At 40.3% G+C, this 15122-nt stretch overlaps 1 protein-coding gene across 1 annotated transcript; it reads left to right on the top strand.

The window, feature by feature from the left end:
* The first annotated feature begins 465 nt into the window (after positions 1 to 465).
* vgll4a (vestigial-like family member 4a) lies at positions 466 to 9710 on the top strand. The gene is made up of 5 exons (XM_053643799.1): positions 466 to 1121; positions 1639 to 1810; positions 2815 to 3034; positions 3277 to 3397; positions 3721 to 9710. The coding sequence occupies exons 1-5, from the start codon at positions 1031 to 1033 to the stop codon at positions 3918 to 3920; spliced, it is 804 nt and encodes a 267-aa protein (XP_053499774.1). The 5' UTR covers positions 466 to 1030; the 3' UTR covers positions 3921 to 9710.
* The last annotated feature ends 5412 nt before the right edge of the window (positions 9711 to 15122 follow it).

Here is a 15122-nt window from a genome sequence, read left to right as displayed (position 1 = left end):
AGGGAACGCTCTGTAGTGTGTAGTGAAACCGATTTTATTTTATACCCCTAAATGTTAAACTGTATTGATCTCCTCTTTGAACAAACCAATAAATAAATAAATGCATATCATGTGCTATCATGATAACAATCATATACACCATTTTGTCCCTAATAGAGGCAGACACAGCATCTGAATCACACAAGAATAAGAAATGTTAATTGAGGATAGGCTTTAATTGAAAAATGATTCATACAAGATCAAATTCTGAATATAAAAATAAAAATACATTGTTTAATATAAACACCATCTAGATTAAGGCCTACAATTTTAGACATTAAATTTAAGTCTACAGACCAATTTACATAACCATAAAAACTCTGTTTTAAATTATATTAATTTGCTTTAAATGTATTATATTCTATTAAATAAATAATTTTATTATCATTTTCCCTGTTGTGAACGTCACAGCTACAGGCCAAACCCACACCACAATAGAGATAGTGGGCTAAGTTGCTAAGATATTTTGCTAGCTCACTGGCTAGCCCTTGTTGAAGAAATAACGTTTTAAATTCTAAAATAATCAGACTATAAATGTATAAGGGTGGTTTGCTTGTTTAGTTTCCAAATATAAACCTGTCTATCCGTCGAATTTAATTCAAATATTAGAGTTTCGTGTAACGTTTTGGTATAGCTAGCTAACCTAGCCTCCACTCCAAATCCACAACCTAGCTTGTTAGCAAATTAGCTTGTGAGGTAAACCAGCCCTGTGTGCATGCTAGCAGTTTGATAGAAGGACTGCGGCTTCGTTGCTGCTGTTTTAAAGTTTAAAGCTTTGCTAATTACATCATTTAGTGACTACGTTTGCTGCTAAAGTCTGCTATAAATTAACCAGTCGTGTAATTAACACCTAAATCACGTTTTCTGGGTTTGGCAAAAGAAAACGACTCAAAGTTGATTGGACTAGATCACTTTTTTTTCTCTCTCGGTAAGGCTAAGCTAGCTAGCTACGACTGGGCTAGCTAGCTAGCTTGGCTAGCTTTTAAGCTAAATGCTTCTTACGAGAATGGACCTTTTGAGCCACCAATTTATGGATAAAATGAACAATAACATCGGAAGACTTCACTACGATTCTTATGATGGTGAGTGGTTGTAATGTTATGTTAATAGCTAGTTAGCTAAACTATAAGTAGTTAGCGAGGGTTAGCCAGCTAGCTATATCATACGTATATATTTATATATATATATAATAGTATAATAGCATATAGTAGAATGTATCGCGTGTAAGATTGATAGAAGTGCTGATAAAATGTTTGTTAATGGATAATAACATGAAAGGGAAAGTAAAACTGTTTGTTCTTTATTTCTCCCAAGTCATATTTAACTCTGTTTTGTTTCTGTTGAGTTTGAAATGTTTAGAATGTAAGATTTAGCAAAAATGTATTATTTTGTTCTTTTGCTTCCACATTGTTTCTTAAATGTGTTCCAGAATATTGACTTTTATTTGAGCTAGGTATTAAATGAATCCGTTCAGTGTATTTATCATGCAGTGTTTAGCTGATTGTGTCACAACTCTCAGGTTTAATAAGGACGATTTTAAGTGAAACTGTAAATTCGGTGATCTTGATTATGATTTTTAATTGTGTTTCTGTATGTTAGATGATTCCGGGGACTCCAGGATGCACACGTTGTCCTCTTCCACAGGAAACAGCAGGACAGGGACACCGATAAGCCCGATTAAAAGGAAGTTTGATGATGTAGACGTGGGGAGCGCTCAGGAGTACGAAAATGAACAAATGGCCAAGATGAGCTGCCTGCTTTCCTCTCACCTGTACGTGTAAAGTTGTGATTTATAAGAAACCTCTTCAACGCAGGGCAGCCGACACACTTCACCGCACATCAGCTTCGAAAGCCGTCGGATAACGTCACAAAAGTCGTTTGGATAGTCACCGAATCGTCATGAGCATATCATTTATATATCAAAATGTCTTATATGAAGAAGGAAGACATTCTGAAGATACTTACAATAGAACAGAGTTCAATAGAATAGAGTCTAATCACAATAGAAAATTATATATTCATTATTATTAATAAATAACTTTTTATAGGAAGAAATCTTTCATCGTAGCAACACAAACTCTCTCTTTACACATTTATAAAATTCTATACTCTTTATAACTCTATAATTGGTACTGAGGAGTCACGGACAGTTACAGAATGAATGATTTACTTTTGTTACTGTAAGAGAGTTTAAAACCAAGAAGTGTGTGGGTCAACAAACAGTGGTGATATGTGATTGGTGGTTGATGGTTGGGAACAGTGGTGATATGTGATATGTGATTGGTGATTGGGAACAGTGGTGATATGTGATTGGGAACAGTGGTGATATGTGATTGGTGGTTGGGAACAGTGGTGGTTGGTGATTGGGAACAGTGGTGATATGTGATTGGTGGTTGGGAACAGTGGTGGTTGGTGATTGGGAACAGTGGTGATATGTGATTGGTGGTTGGGAACAGTGGTGGTTGGTTGTTGGCTTTACACGCTGGTGGTGAGTCACACGAACCTGCACTCTCAGCAGGTATAAGAGTAGCTGTGATGTTAGCTGGAGAGCCGTGTGGAGTGCAGGGCTGCAGAATTGTCACTAGACTCATTTTAATAAAGCCGTTAAAGGACTCTAATAGGTCCTCTATAGCGATAGTCACTACTTCACAGTTTTGTCCTAAAGTGGCTACGTCTCTAATTTTTGTCTCGCAGAATATAAAAAAACTACTTCTGAAAGTTTCATTGAAACAGTTTGTGCTGTACCTGATGTCATTTCCTGTCATCTGTTCTAAGGGGAAATCCGGCAGACGGAGACACCAGGCCAGAACCTTGGACTCACTGCCACAACCCGTTCGAGCACGGTTCCTCCACCATCAGTGGGCTCCACGCCGGCCGTCTCTATTCCCCGTTCCACTTCTATGCCATGGAGCAGCCGCTGGCTCTGACCAAAAACAGCACGGACGCGGCCAGGTCCTCTTTCCTCCCGTCGCTCGGCTCTACAGAGCGACAGCAGGTCAGTTATCAGAGCCGTGCCTCGGTTGTGAATCGATGCGGCGGGAGAAAAAACATTATCCTACATAATTAACACACGGGAGAGAGAAAACTGAGAAAATGTTGAGAAAACGAGTGCATTAAAGTTAAGCTGTGACCGTCAGAGCTGCTGTTATAGAACTGAATCAGAAATCCAGGATTTAAGAGTATAACAGCGGCGAGATGAAATAACTGTGCTGTGTTTATGTGTTTAATGTTACTCAGAATCGTCCGTCGGTGATCACCTGCGCTCCGGCGAGTAACCGCCCCTGCAGCCTCTCAAACTGTCACATGTCTCCGAACGGCTTCTCCTCCACTGAGAATAACATCAAGAGCAAAACTAATGGTAAGGACCGGGGTTTCATTTGGTGTAAAATGATTTCATTTAGAAAAAACAATAAAGAAATGAAAGCGTAAGAGAGACAGCGAACAAAAATGTAAGTCATACGTTTTAATATGTAAAAACAAATCATTGCATTTTGCAATCAGGCACAAAACTAAACTGCATATTGTCTTGGGTTTTCAGTGTTAGTCAAATGAAAGAAAAGTTTGGCATAAAGGACGTGTGTGTGTGAAAGATACCTGTGCTACCTTAAACACCATCTGAACACCCCTGTCCTTATCTATCTCGCACTCTCTCTCTCTCTCTGTCTCTCTCTCTCTCATTAGCCAACACCGTGTGTGATCCTGTGATCGAGGAACATTTCCGCCGCAGTCTGGGGAACATCTACAGAGAGCCGGAGGTGGCATCGAACTCTGTGTCCATCACCGGGTCAGTGGATGATCACTTCGCCCAGGCACTGGGAGACACCTGGTTACAGATCAAAGCCAAGGGCGGCGGTTCCGGGAGTCCCGAGTCCACTTCATAAAGTTCTCCAGAGAACCCGTCTGAACCTTCTGGGTTGGTTTGTTCTGGGTTAAACTCCTTTCACACCAAGTCTGAGCGAAAAAATTATATAGTTTAAAAAAAAAAAACTTCCGCTTCAACACTGATGGAGACTAATGGAGTTCTCCATTTTTTTTCTCCAACAGCCATCATGAAACTGACCTTAGACCATTAGGATCTCGTACAGGATCATGTTAAAACTATGGCACTAAATTAAAAGCGGCAGTATGTAATGTAGAAACCTTTCCGACTTTCAGCCATTTTATGCCGCACGAGTCCGGTTTAAGGTGTAAGGTCTGATTTATACTTCTGCGTAAATCTATTTTATTTTATTTTAAGTTGAGAAAGGAAAAGGCGTTTAAACGTGTAAGCGAATAGTTGGTGTGAATTCCTGTAAAATCGCAGTCTGTGCTGCTGTGCATCAAGTAAATGCTGATAATTTGAGCAAGGAAATGAACTGGATAACAGTGGGATTGGGACGAGATCGAACCGCTCGACTCCAGAGCAAAACCTTAAAGCGGAGCAGGTCAGGAACCTGTTAGCTAGGTTAAATTATACTGTAGTAAAACACTACACGGTTTATTTTTAAGGGTGCTTTTACAACCATTATGTTGTGATTTGCTTAATGCCACACTGCCCCCTAGTGACAGAGTCTGATAACACACACCACTGTCAACATTTTATACACATTCACAGATTTGCTGAATCATAAATCAGACTGAAAAGGGGGTGGGGCTGAGTAACTGTGCTTAGTTTGTGGGTGGAGCTAATTGTATAAACAGAAGCATGTACTTACATTGTGCAGTTTTTCTACAGTATATAAACTAATTTTAACCATTACATACACCTTTAAGACAGATATTTAACATCAGTGTGATGAAGCTCAGATCACTTGAATGCCACCTAGTGGCCATTTTTTAGGAAAAAAATCATTTCAGTTTCAGCGTGGTGGCTCTGTCTAAGTGTAAGTGCTATAGTTATGAAACGTTCCTTGTGGTTAAACCGTATTTTCCCGACGTCTCCGCTGTGCTGTACTTGAGAACGTCATCAGAACGAAAAGACGAAAGCCATAAGTATCATGATCGTTTTTCCGTGAGGGCGGTGCAGGTGGTCTGATCTAACGAGCACTTGAAGTTTTTGCGGTTATAATGACATCATAGGTCACATGACAATGCAACATGGCGGATGTAGTATGTCCGGATTGTATTGATACTACACACGTATACGGATCAGTATGTACCCCACCAGCGGGTGAGTAGGAGGTACTGAATCGAATGCGGTACGTGCTGACACAGTACGCGAATTCGGACGCACGGCTGCCGTCCTTAAAGTAGGATTCTCGACATAATTCTCAGTCATGTGGCGTAGATTATGCAGTGCCTTGTTTAGCATGATCCTGGTGCACGTATAGGAGAGTCGTTTTTCACGTTTTTCTCTCAAAATTGGAGAAACTTGTACAGGACTTGGTGTGAAAGGTAAAAAAAAAATAAAAAACTTTTCGAACAATAGATTTATGTGAACAGGGCCGTGAACAAATGTCAGTCATGGAGTTTGTTTTGATTTTTAAAATTTTTTATTTTAAAGGGCTGCCAAAGACGCTTTCTACTATTTTTAAACATTTGCTGTATTTTATAACTGTCTCGAACATGCAGATTTTTGGATTTAAAAAAAAAAAGCAGTCTGAGAGCATCAGCTGTTTGTGTTCTCAGATCAGTCGCGCTTTGGAGTTTTGCTAATTCTACAGTGAGCTATTCATAATTACACAAATTCTCAACAAACCTGTAAGATATCCAATATCCTGGGCTTTGGGTCGAGGATATGTTTAACGTTTCATCTCTAATACGCACTCATTAACCAGACACACACACACACACACACACACACACACAGTCTTTTATTTTATTTTTAATCTTTAATCTGCTTATATATATGTACTTCAAATAGCTGGTATCTATTACACACAGACTTCTATCTTTATACCATTCGTTCTTAGTTTTTATTTTTTAATCAGTAACGGTTTTAGAAAGTCCTGCTGCTGGAACAGTGTACTCAATATATTTTTATAACAAATGTCTTTTACATATGACGGCACCTCGCTTCGAAGCACAGCCTCTGGAAAGGCATTTACATGCAGTATACACAGCTTTTTAAATAATTATTGCAGTGCTACAGATTTATAACGCTTTTTTACAGGACCGAGCGAGATGAACAGCAGCTTTATAACACCGTTTCGTTATTACTCTGCCGTGGTGTTCAGTTTTATTATCATATTTAATATTTTTTCACAAATGCAGTGTCCCAGATGTTTCCTGTGTCTGGAATAGCCATGTGCCGATATCTAGTTTTTCCATCATGTTATTACAGTACTTTTTTTTTAAACAAAACCGCTATTTACTGCATGTTTTTCTTGTGCAGTAGATAGAATTTTCTCCCTGATCGATATAATTGCGTGCTCACTGGCTTATGGATGGAGAGAAGAAAAGATTGCCCTGTATTACATCCTGCAAAACAACAACAAACCAAAATAATATCTTAACACACACACACACTTTGATCATTTTCACTATAACTGATAAAGGAATGTGTGAAGTTTTGCCAAATTTCTCATATTTTGGATCTCTGAATTTTAACACGTTATAACACGAGTTATCATTCAAAACTAGAGGTGGAGTGATGGAGGATGTTACTGATACCGATAACTAAATGGTGTGGGACCTACCTGTACCTGTAGTTATTAAAATTGATACTGAATGAAAACATAACATTCAGAGTAAAATATTGCTGAATTTTATTACAAAAATAAACAGTACTGCCTGTACCATGGAAATGTACTGTACTTTTTAATGAAATAAATATTAATGCATTTTAACTATTAATAATAAATATTAAAGTAAATAAAACATCAAAACTGAACCAAAAAGTAACACTCCAAATAACAAATAAAAATAGACTTTCAAAAAAAAAAAAGCTTCAAATAACACAACAAAATGAGTCAGTGATGGTTTTTATTTCACCTCTAGAGGCCGCTCTTGTACCGTATAAAGACAGCGGATCCTTCTCAGCCACAACCGGGAAACATTATCGGGTGGATTTCTGTCCATAACCGATAGTTCCAGCAGTTGTGCCCATTTTATTGGGTGCTGATTAATCAGCAAAACCGATCAATCGATCGACCTCTATTCAAAAATTTACACCAATAAAAACTGCAACGAGCCAGGCAACATGCGACTCTTGAATGATTGACAGTTGCGTAGTTGCCCCGCCTTCTTCGCCCCAGTTCACAGGGTTCGTTCTTTGCTCGACTCGATTTTCATGCTCGAGAATAGACCTGTCTGTCTTTCTGCAGCTTTTTTCACAATTTAGACAAAAAAATTCAATAGTCCTGCTACTAACCGCCATATTTACTACCTTACAAATTATTTTAACAATAACGGTGATTGAAAGGTTCTTTAAAAACACACACACTGCACATTATTACTCTGTGGTGTCGGCAGATCTGCACGTGTGAACACACTAAATGTCTCGGTGTAAATCAAGACAATTTTTTCCCCCGATTTTTTTTCCCCCTCTGTAACAGTGCACAAACTTTTGCACTCCGTCACATACACTGCTCAATCACATTTCTTTAAAATCAATATTAAAACACAGTGGTCCTTATCAGTACGGGGCAGATTAAAAACAATCTTAAATCTTAAAAAACAAAACACTACTGCAGCCTTGGTCAAACTTTATACCTGATTATCGGCACGTGTTCGTTTGTTTATTTATTTTTGCGTATGAACCTGTTATCACGTCCCACAATCCGGCTATAATCATGTCCGGTCTGGTTTTCCCCTCCCTGGGGCCGACGCCCGACGCTCACTCATTTACACTTCTGTATTCTCATATGTCTGAGTTTGGAATCTCGAGTCTCGGTCTTTAGTTCTCACAAAGTGTGAGGTGTCTTGAATAGATTAAATTTTCTTATCCCGATTATCACTTAATTCTTTCAAAAGGTTACGAAAGCAGCATTATAATAGTAAATAAGCTGGGAGGGAGTTTCCATGGTAACCATTTACATTAACGTTACACAACTGTTGATCAAGTGATCATCTTCAAGTCGTATCCATCGTAAAACAGATGGATGAGTTATTGTGATTTTATACATGGATTACACGTTCTCGTTTAAATCATTCATTTAATAATTTTCATTAGAAGAAAAAGCAATTCCAAAACAAATCTATAAATGAAGACTATGTAAGATGTAATGTAATGATGCGGTATAAAAAGAGGAGGCGCTAGTGAGTGACTGTGGTAGCTGACGCCGCGGTGGCTGAGAAGATTTAGTGCTCAACGTACTTCACCGGTCAGTCGCCATTTTGTCATTTTCAGTTCTGGAGAGCTTCGCCTTTTATGGAGTTTTGTGGGTGTGGCTCAAAGTTAATGCTATGAAAGCGCTCGGTAATTAAACACCTTCTTGGTGTTTATCAGCATACACACGTTAGTACGAAGATAATCTAAGTTACCAAAATGTTTAAATCGGGAGTACGGAAAAACTTTTACACACAACTTGTAGTAAAAGATGAAAGAATCGCTGTTTCGTGCTGCTCCGTCGTGCGAGTGAAGTAGTGACGGTATTTTCACTTATTCGTGACTTATTGTTTAAATTGAATCGATTATTAGCTTACTATTGAGCACCAGAACAACAATGCTAAAACACCCGTTTAAACATTAAGATAGAAAATGTAAACTAATCATCATTTAAATATTTAAAAAATAAATAAAAACACTGCAGCATGTAGCGCGAGGCTTCCGACACGCCAAAGCGAATATTAATTCCACCGAGGTTTTCTGACACCGAGGTTTTTTTCCTGTAGCAAAACACTCTGAATTCTTGTGTATTGTAAAATGACCATCGTTACGCAGTGCGTGATGAGTGACCAGTTTTTATCTCTTGATTTTTACTTCAAACATCACATTATCTTTATATTTAATATCCATTTCGCATGCCTGTCTTTCATTTTCTCTCTTTATTCTTTTCTTGAAAAAAGTTGATCTTTTTTTTTTTTTTTTTTTTGAGGAACTGTCAGATCAGTTGACTGCCAGAACAGTTTGGGGAAAAGTCCTGAGGACGTTTCAGAATCACGTGTACGACGATGTTTGTGTGTTGTACGTGGTTAAAGTGGTAAAGGGGCTGCGTCCTCACTTTGTAAAAGCTCTCGAAATAAACAGTGAGAATATTATGGCTAGTTTATATGTAACTCTATTTACTTATTTGGTTGTTGTTTTTTTCTTACAAGTGCCACTTTTATATTCATTAAACCTGAGAAAATACATAAAAAGTCTTTTAACAAACTTGTCTAATGATTGTTGTTATTGAAGGGGGCGTGGCCTATGTGCTAATGTGACTCAGAGTGAGTTTTATTGTCATTTCATTTCTAAACATTTCAGATTATCTAGATGTCATGGAATGCTGTTTCATCCCAGATGAATAGTTTACTTATCTGCACTATTTCAGACATTTCAGACACTGTATCTGGAACATTCTGGATAACCGGAGTCACTTTTCCTCTGTAACACAGTTCGGTGTCACTCTGCCTCACAATGATAAAAATACAGATGCTTCCATTTCCCCTCCTCGCCACTAGGGGCAGCGTATAACACCTGAGTAACTCCTTCATCACAATTCCTCCTGCTGCTAAAGTTGACAGGTTTGAAGTATTCATGGTATGATAACTTAGTCTAAAAATATCATGGTGTTAAACTGAAGGAAATATTTATTACCAAATCTTTGTATAAAAGTCTCTTTGTGCATCTTTAAGTCAACTGTTCTTCTTTCTTATAAAGATATTTTTGAGGAGGACTTTTTCTGTCCCCGAGGTCCGTTGGTGTGATTTAGGACAAGTCCAGAGGGCCCGGTTTGAAATCTGGGTTATAGCAGAGAGAAATGGGCGAGAGTGTTAATAAGAGTGCTATAATTAAGCAGATTAATCACTTTAAATACAATCTCACAATTCCTTTTAATACCACTAGGGGGCAACATCGGTACACCTACTCCATCCATCCATCCATCCATCCATCCATCCATATCTATCCATCTATCTGACTATCTGTCTGGGTTGAGAAAGAAATAATTTCTAGTTTGTATATTGTGAGTGAAGTACACCACGGTTAATCCCGAATCTGACTCCATCTTTCTGTCCGACGTTTTCTAAATCATAATGAATAGAAAAGTCCAATAAAACACTTTCCTCCTCTCCTGTCCATCATTACTCAGTCCTACACGAGCTGCGCTGAGGTTCAGACATGTTGCTGTAATCTCCTGTGGTCTCTGAATTTTATCCACTGTGTTACTGTTGAAAGCTGAAGCTTCTCGTGCTAGTCGTTTATTTTCTGCAGTGTGTTCTGTGCAGTGTTTTTTGTGCAGTGTGTTCTGTGCAGTGTATTCTGTGCAGTGTATTCTGTGCAGTGTATTCTGTGCAGTGTATTCTGTGCAGTGTTTTTTGTGCAGTGTATTTTGTGCAGTGTTTTTTGTGCAGTGTTTTTTGTGCAGTGTATTTTGTGCAGTGTTTTTTGTGCAGTGTATTTTGTGCAGTGTTTTTTGTGCAGTGTTTTTTGTGCAGTGTATTTTGTGCAGTGGGCGTCGCCGTCTCAAGATTTACATAATTACTTGTAGGATTATTCGACCTTTATCCATCCGTCTCCAGCTTCCTCCTCCTCTGAAGAGGATGTGAGCGCGTCCTCGGGGGACGGAGAATCTAAAATAGATTCTTTAAACAAGTGCAGTAAAAACACACACACACACACACACACACACACACACACAGTGCAGATGTAAATGAAGCTGGCAGGATGGAGCTCTTCAGCCTTGCAGCTTCACTGCGTCACTGCTGCAGTGTGTAACACTGACCAGAGCTGAAACATGTAAAGGTAAAAGGTAAGAAAGGTTCTGAGAGGTCTTTGAAATCGTGAGAACCGTGATAAGGTGCAGAACCCTGTCCTGATGAGGATGGCACCGTGAGTGAGCTGGAGGTTCATTCAGTCCGTCAGCTCCACTGCGTACTCCTCCGCTCCTCACTGAGAACCGAAGAGAGAACACAGTCGCTCCTCATCACCAGAACAGACACGGAACCTGTCAGTCTGCCTCAGCGTCAGAGAACCCACATGTGCTGCTCACACCGAGTCTCCTCTCTTACCAACTGCTGTTTACTCTGCTGGAGATGCTGTGTAGTGTAGATCCTGTTTTATTTTTTAATTAACCACTGGAGTAAAGAATTAACACAATCAATATTTAATGAACTCCTGTGTGTCCCTTAGAGAGAATAACAACACCGACTCATTTCCTGTGATGTCTAACAAGCTTGTACAGAAGATCTCAGTCCTCTCCTACACACACTACATTTCTTTATTTTCATTTATATTCTCAGGCTCGTGCGGTTCTCACCACACGGCTGAACGCGGGTCACGTCTGGAGACGATTCGAGCCGTTGCTGTGATCTGGATGCATTTTTGAGGTTGTTATTTTGTTAAACACTCAATCTGTAACCTCCAGGACCAACCCAAAAGATCACTAAACCTCCTTCCAGCAGGTTTTGGGAGAATTTTACAGAAATGTGATTACAGGTGCATCTGAAAAAATTAGAATATCGTGGAAAAAGTTCCTTTTTTCCCGTAATTTAATTCAAAAAGTGGAACTTTCATATATTCTGCATTCATTACACATAAAGTGAAATATTTCGAGTGTGTTTTTGTTTTAATCTCGATGATTACAGCTCACAGCTCACGGACATCAAGCGTACATTATCTCAGAATATTCGAATAAAGCATTTATAATACAGAAACGTGGACCTTGTGAACAGTGTGTTAATTTATGTGCTGATACTCGGTCGGGGTTTTAATCCTTGTGCAGGAATGACTGCATCAGTGCGGCGTGGCATGGAGGCGATCAGCCTGAGGCACTGCTGAGGTGTTCTGGAAGTCCAGGTTGCTTTGAGAGCGGTCTTCAGCTCGTCTGTATCGTCGGGTCTGGTGTCTCTCGTAGACTCTCTGTGGGGTTCGGGTCAGGCGAGTCGGCTGGACGATCGAGCACGGTAACACCACGGTCAGTAAACCGGTTACTAGAAGTTTTGGCACTGTGGGCAGGTACCGAGTCCTGCTGGAAAAGGAAGTCAGCATCTCCATAAAGCTCGTCAGCAGATGGAAGTATAAAGTGCTCTAAAATCTCCTGGTAGACGCTGCATCGACTCTCGACTCGGGAAAACACACTGGACCAACACCAGGAGATGACATGGCAACCCAAATCATCACCGACTGTGGAAACGTCACACTGGACTTCAAGCAGCTCGGATTCTGTTCCTCTCCACTCTTCCTCCAGACTCTGGAACCTTGATTTCCAAATGAAACGCAACGTTTACTTCCATCTTCCCCGTGACTGTGTGTGTACTGACCCAGACTGAGAGATTACAGACTCGGGAAACCTTCACAGGTGTTTGGAGTTAATGATCTGATTAGAGTCTTCTCAGGTCCACATTTCTGCATTATAAATTCTTTATTCTGATATTCTGAGATAGTGGAAAGATGCTATCAGACTGCGTATGATTAAAAAAACAGTACACTTTTGGCATTCGTTAAACATCTACATTTAGTCAGATTTACTGTATGCTGTTGAATGAAAATCTGAGCTGTTCTCCTTTAAGACCTCCAGCTTATATAAACGTATAACTGGAAGCTGGAGCTTTTTTTTTCTTCTCTCAAAGCCTATTTTCTCCATCGTCTTTTGTGCGAGTCTATTGTGCGTCTCGTTCTTGAGGAAGCACTCCAGCGTGCACGCTTCACTTCTGACCCAGATAGAGCGCACACTTCACATTTCCATAAAAAACCCCAAGAAGGACCAGGATTTCAGCTGTTCAACTGAACATCTCTGCTTTTCAAAAAATATATAATCATCGTATTGCTGTGAATTTTCTCTTCATGCCTCAGTGCATCTGATACGAAACCCAAAACAACGGAACTGGGACACGGCAACAGCATCGCCATCTTCATCATCATCATCTTCATCATCATCATCATCTTCATCATCATCATCACCATCATCATCATCCTCATCATCTTCATCCTCATCATCTTCATCCTCATCATCATCACCATCATCACCTTCATCAGCATCTTCGTCATCATCATCTTCATCTTCATCCTCATCATCACCATCATTATCATCACTTTCATGATCATCATCACCATCATCACCTTTATCATCATCACATCATCATCATCATCATCATCATCATCTTCATCATTACATCATCATCACCATCATCACTTTCATCATCACTTTCATCATCATCCTCATCCTCATCCTCATCCTCAGAGCTGCTCTGTCCACAGTGCTGATGAGTGTCTGTTTGGTGGGAGGTTTGTTGTTAGGGCAGACGTTGTTGCCGCTCGGCTGAACGCGTGTTAATAAGTGAAGTGACGTGACGCTGATGTGAGCAGCCGTGTTTCACATCCTGCATCTTCCTCGCAGTCACACGACCAGACATGTGGATTACAGACGTTACATAATCATCCCCGTGTTTCAGTCACCGAGGACACTCTTCTCTCTCTGCGTTCTCTTTTTTATTCCTTCACACACGTTCAGTACTTCAGGAGCTGTAACGTTCCGTCCATCATGTCTAACACGTGGCGTGCAAGACAGCGCAATTCCTCCAGATGCTAATACGCTGTAGCTATAAAATATTAGCGTGCACTTAAACAGCAGATTTCAGATGCAGTAACACGGTGTGTAAATGTGTGTGTGTGTGTGTGTGTGTGTGTGTGTGTGTGAGAAGGTGTGTAAATGTGTGTGTGTGTGTGTGTGAGAAGGTGTGTAAATGTGTGTGTGTGTGTATGTGAGAAGGTGTGTAAATGTGTGTGTGTGTGTGTGTGAGAAGGTGTGTAAATGTGTGTGTGTGTGTGTGTGTGTGTGTGTGTGTGTGTGTGAGAAGGTGTGTAAATGTGTGTGTGTGTGTGTGTGAGAAGGTGTGTAAATGTGTGTGTGTGTGTGTGTGAGAAGGTGTGTAAATGTGTGTGTGTGTGTGTGTGTGTGTGTGAGAAGGTGTGTAAATGTGTGTGTGTGTGTGAGAAGGTGTGTAAATGTGTGTGTGTGTCTGTGTATGTGAATGTGTGTGTGTGTGTGTGTGTGAGAAGGTGTGTAAATGTGTGTGTGTGTGTGTGTATGTGAATGTGTGTGTGTGTGTGTGTGTGTGAGAAGGTGTGTAAATGTGTGTGTGTGTGTGTGTATGTGAATGTGTGTGTGTGTGTGTGTGTGTGAGAAGGTGTGTAAATGTGTGTGTGTGTGTATGTGAATGTGTGTGTGTGTGTGTGTGTGAGAAGGTGTGTAAATGTGTGTGTGTAAATGTGTGTGTGTGTGTGTGTATGTGAATGTGTGTGTGTGTGTGTGTGTGTGAGAAGGTGTGTAAATGTGTGTATGTGTGTGTGTGTGTATGTGAATGTGTGTGTGTGTGTGTGTGTGGGTGTGAGAAGGTGTGTAAATGTGTGTGTGTGTGTGTATGTGAATGTGTGTGTGTGTGTGTGTGTGTGAGAAGGTGTGTAAATGTGTGTGTGTGTGTATGTGAATGTGTGTGTGTGTGTGTGTGTGAGAAGGTGTGTAAATGTGTGTGTGTAAATGTGTGTGTTTATTCAGAAACACAAAACAATACAACAAATCTATAATTCATTTCCTTGAGGTCATGTGACCTTTAATATTCTTCTCATCACATAACATATTTATCAGTAGTGCTCCTTCTGTCTCTCTCTCTCTCTCTCTCCTTCTGTCTCTCTCTCTCTCTCTCTCCTTCTGTCTCTCTCTCTCTCTCTCTCCTTCTGTCTCTCTCTCTCTCGCTCTCTCTCCTTCTGTCTCTCTCTCTCTCTCTCTCCTTCTGTCTCTCTCTCTCTCTCTCTCCTTCTGTCTCGCTCTCTCTCGCTCTCTCTCCTTCTGTCTCTCTCTCTCTCTCTCTCCTTCTGTCTCTCTCTCTCTCTCTCTCCTTCTGTCTCTCTCTCTCTCGCTCTCTCTCCTTCTGTCTCTCTCTCTCTCTCTCTCCTTCTGTCTCTCTCTCTCTCGCTCTCTCTCCTTCTGTCTCTCTCTCTCTCGCTCTCTCTCCTTCTGTCTCTCTCTCTCTCTCTCTCCTTCTGTCTCTCTCTCTCTCTCTCTCCTTCTGTCTCTCTCTCT

This window comes from Ictalurus furcatus, chromosome 15, assembly GCF_023375685.1.
Source record: "Ictalurus furcatus strain D&B chromosome 15, Billie_1.0, whole genome shotgun sequence".
Taxonomy (NCBI): domain Eukaryota; kingdom Metazoa; phylum Chordata; class Actinopteri; order Siluriformes; family Ictaluridae; genus Ictalurus; species Ictalurus furcatus.
The sequence above is the reverse complement of the archived record's forward strand: the minus strand, read 5'-3'. Positions and strand labels throughout refer to the sequence as shown.

What these genes read in the sequence shown, in the direction of transcription:
- vgll4a (XM_053643799.1), top strand. Translation starts at nt 1,031, where the DNA reads ATGCTTCTTACGAGAATGGACCTTTTGAGCCACCAATTTATGGATAAA. An exon ending in TGCCTGCTTTCCTCTCACCT is followed by an intron (nt 1,811 to 2,814) that starts GTACGTGTAAAG and finishes ATCTGTTCTAAG; the next exon opens with GGGAAATCCGGCAGACGGAG. An exon ending in GCTCTACAGAGCGACAGCAG is followed by an intron (nt 3,035 to 3,276) that starts GTCAGTTATCAG and finishes AATGTTACTCAG; the next exon opens with AATCGTCCGTCGGTGATCAC.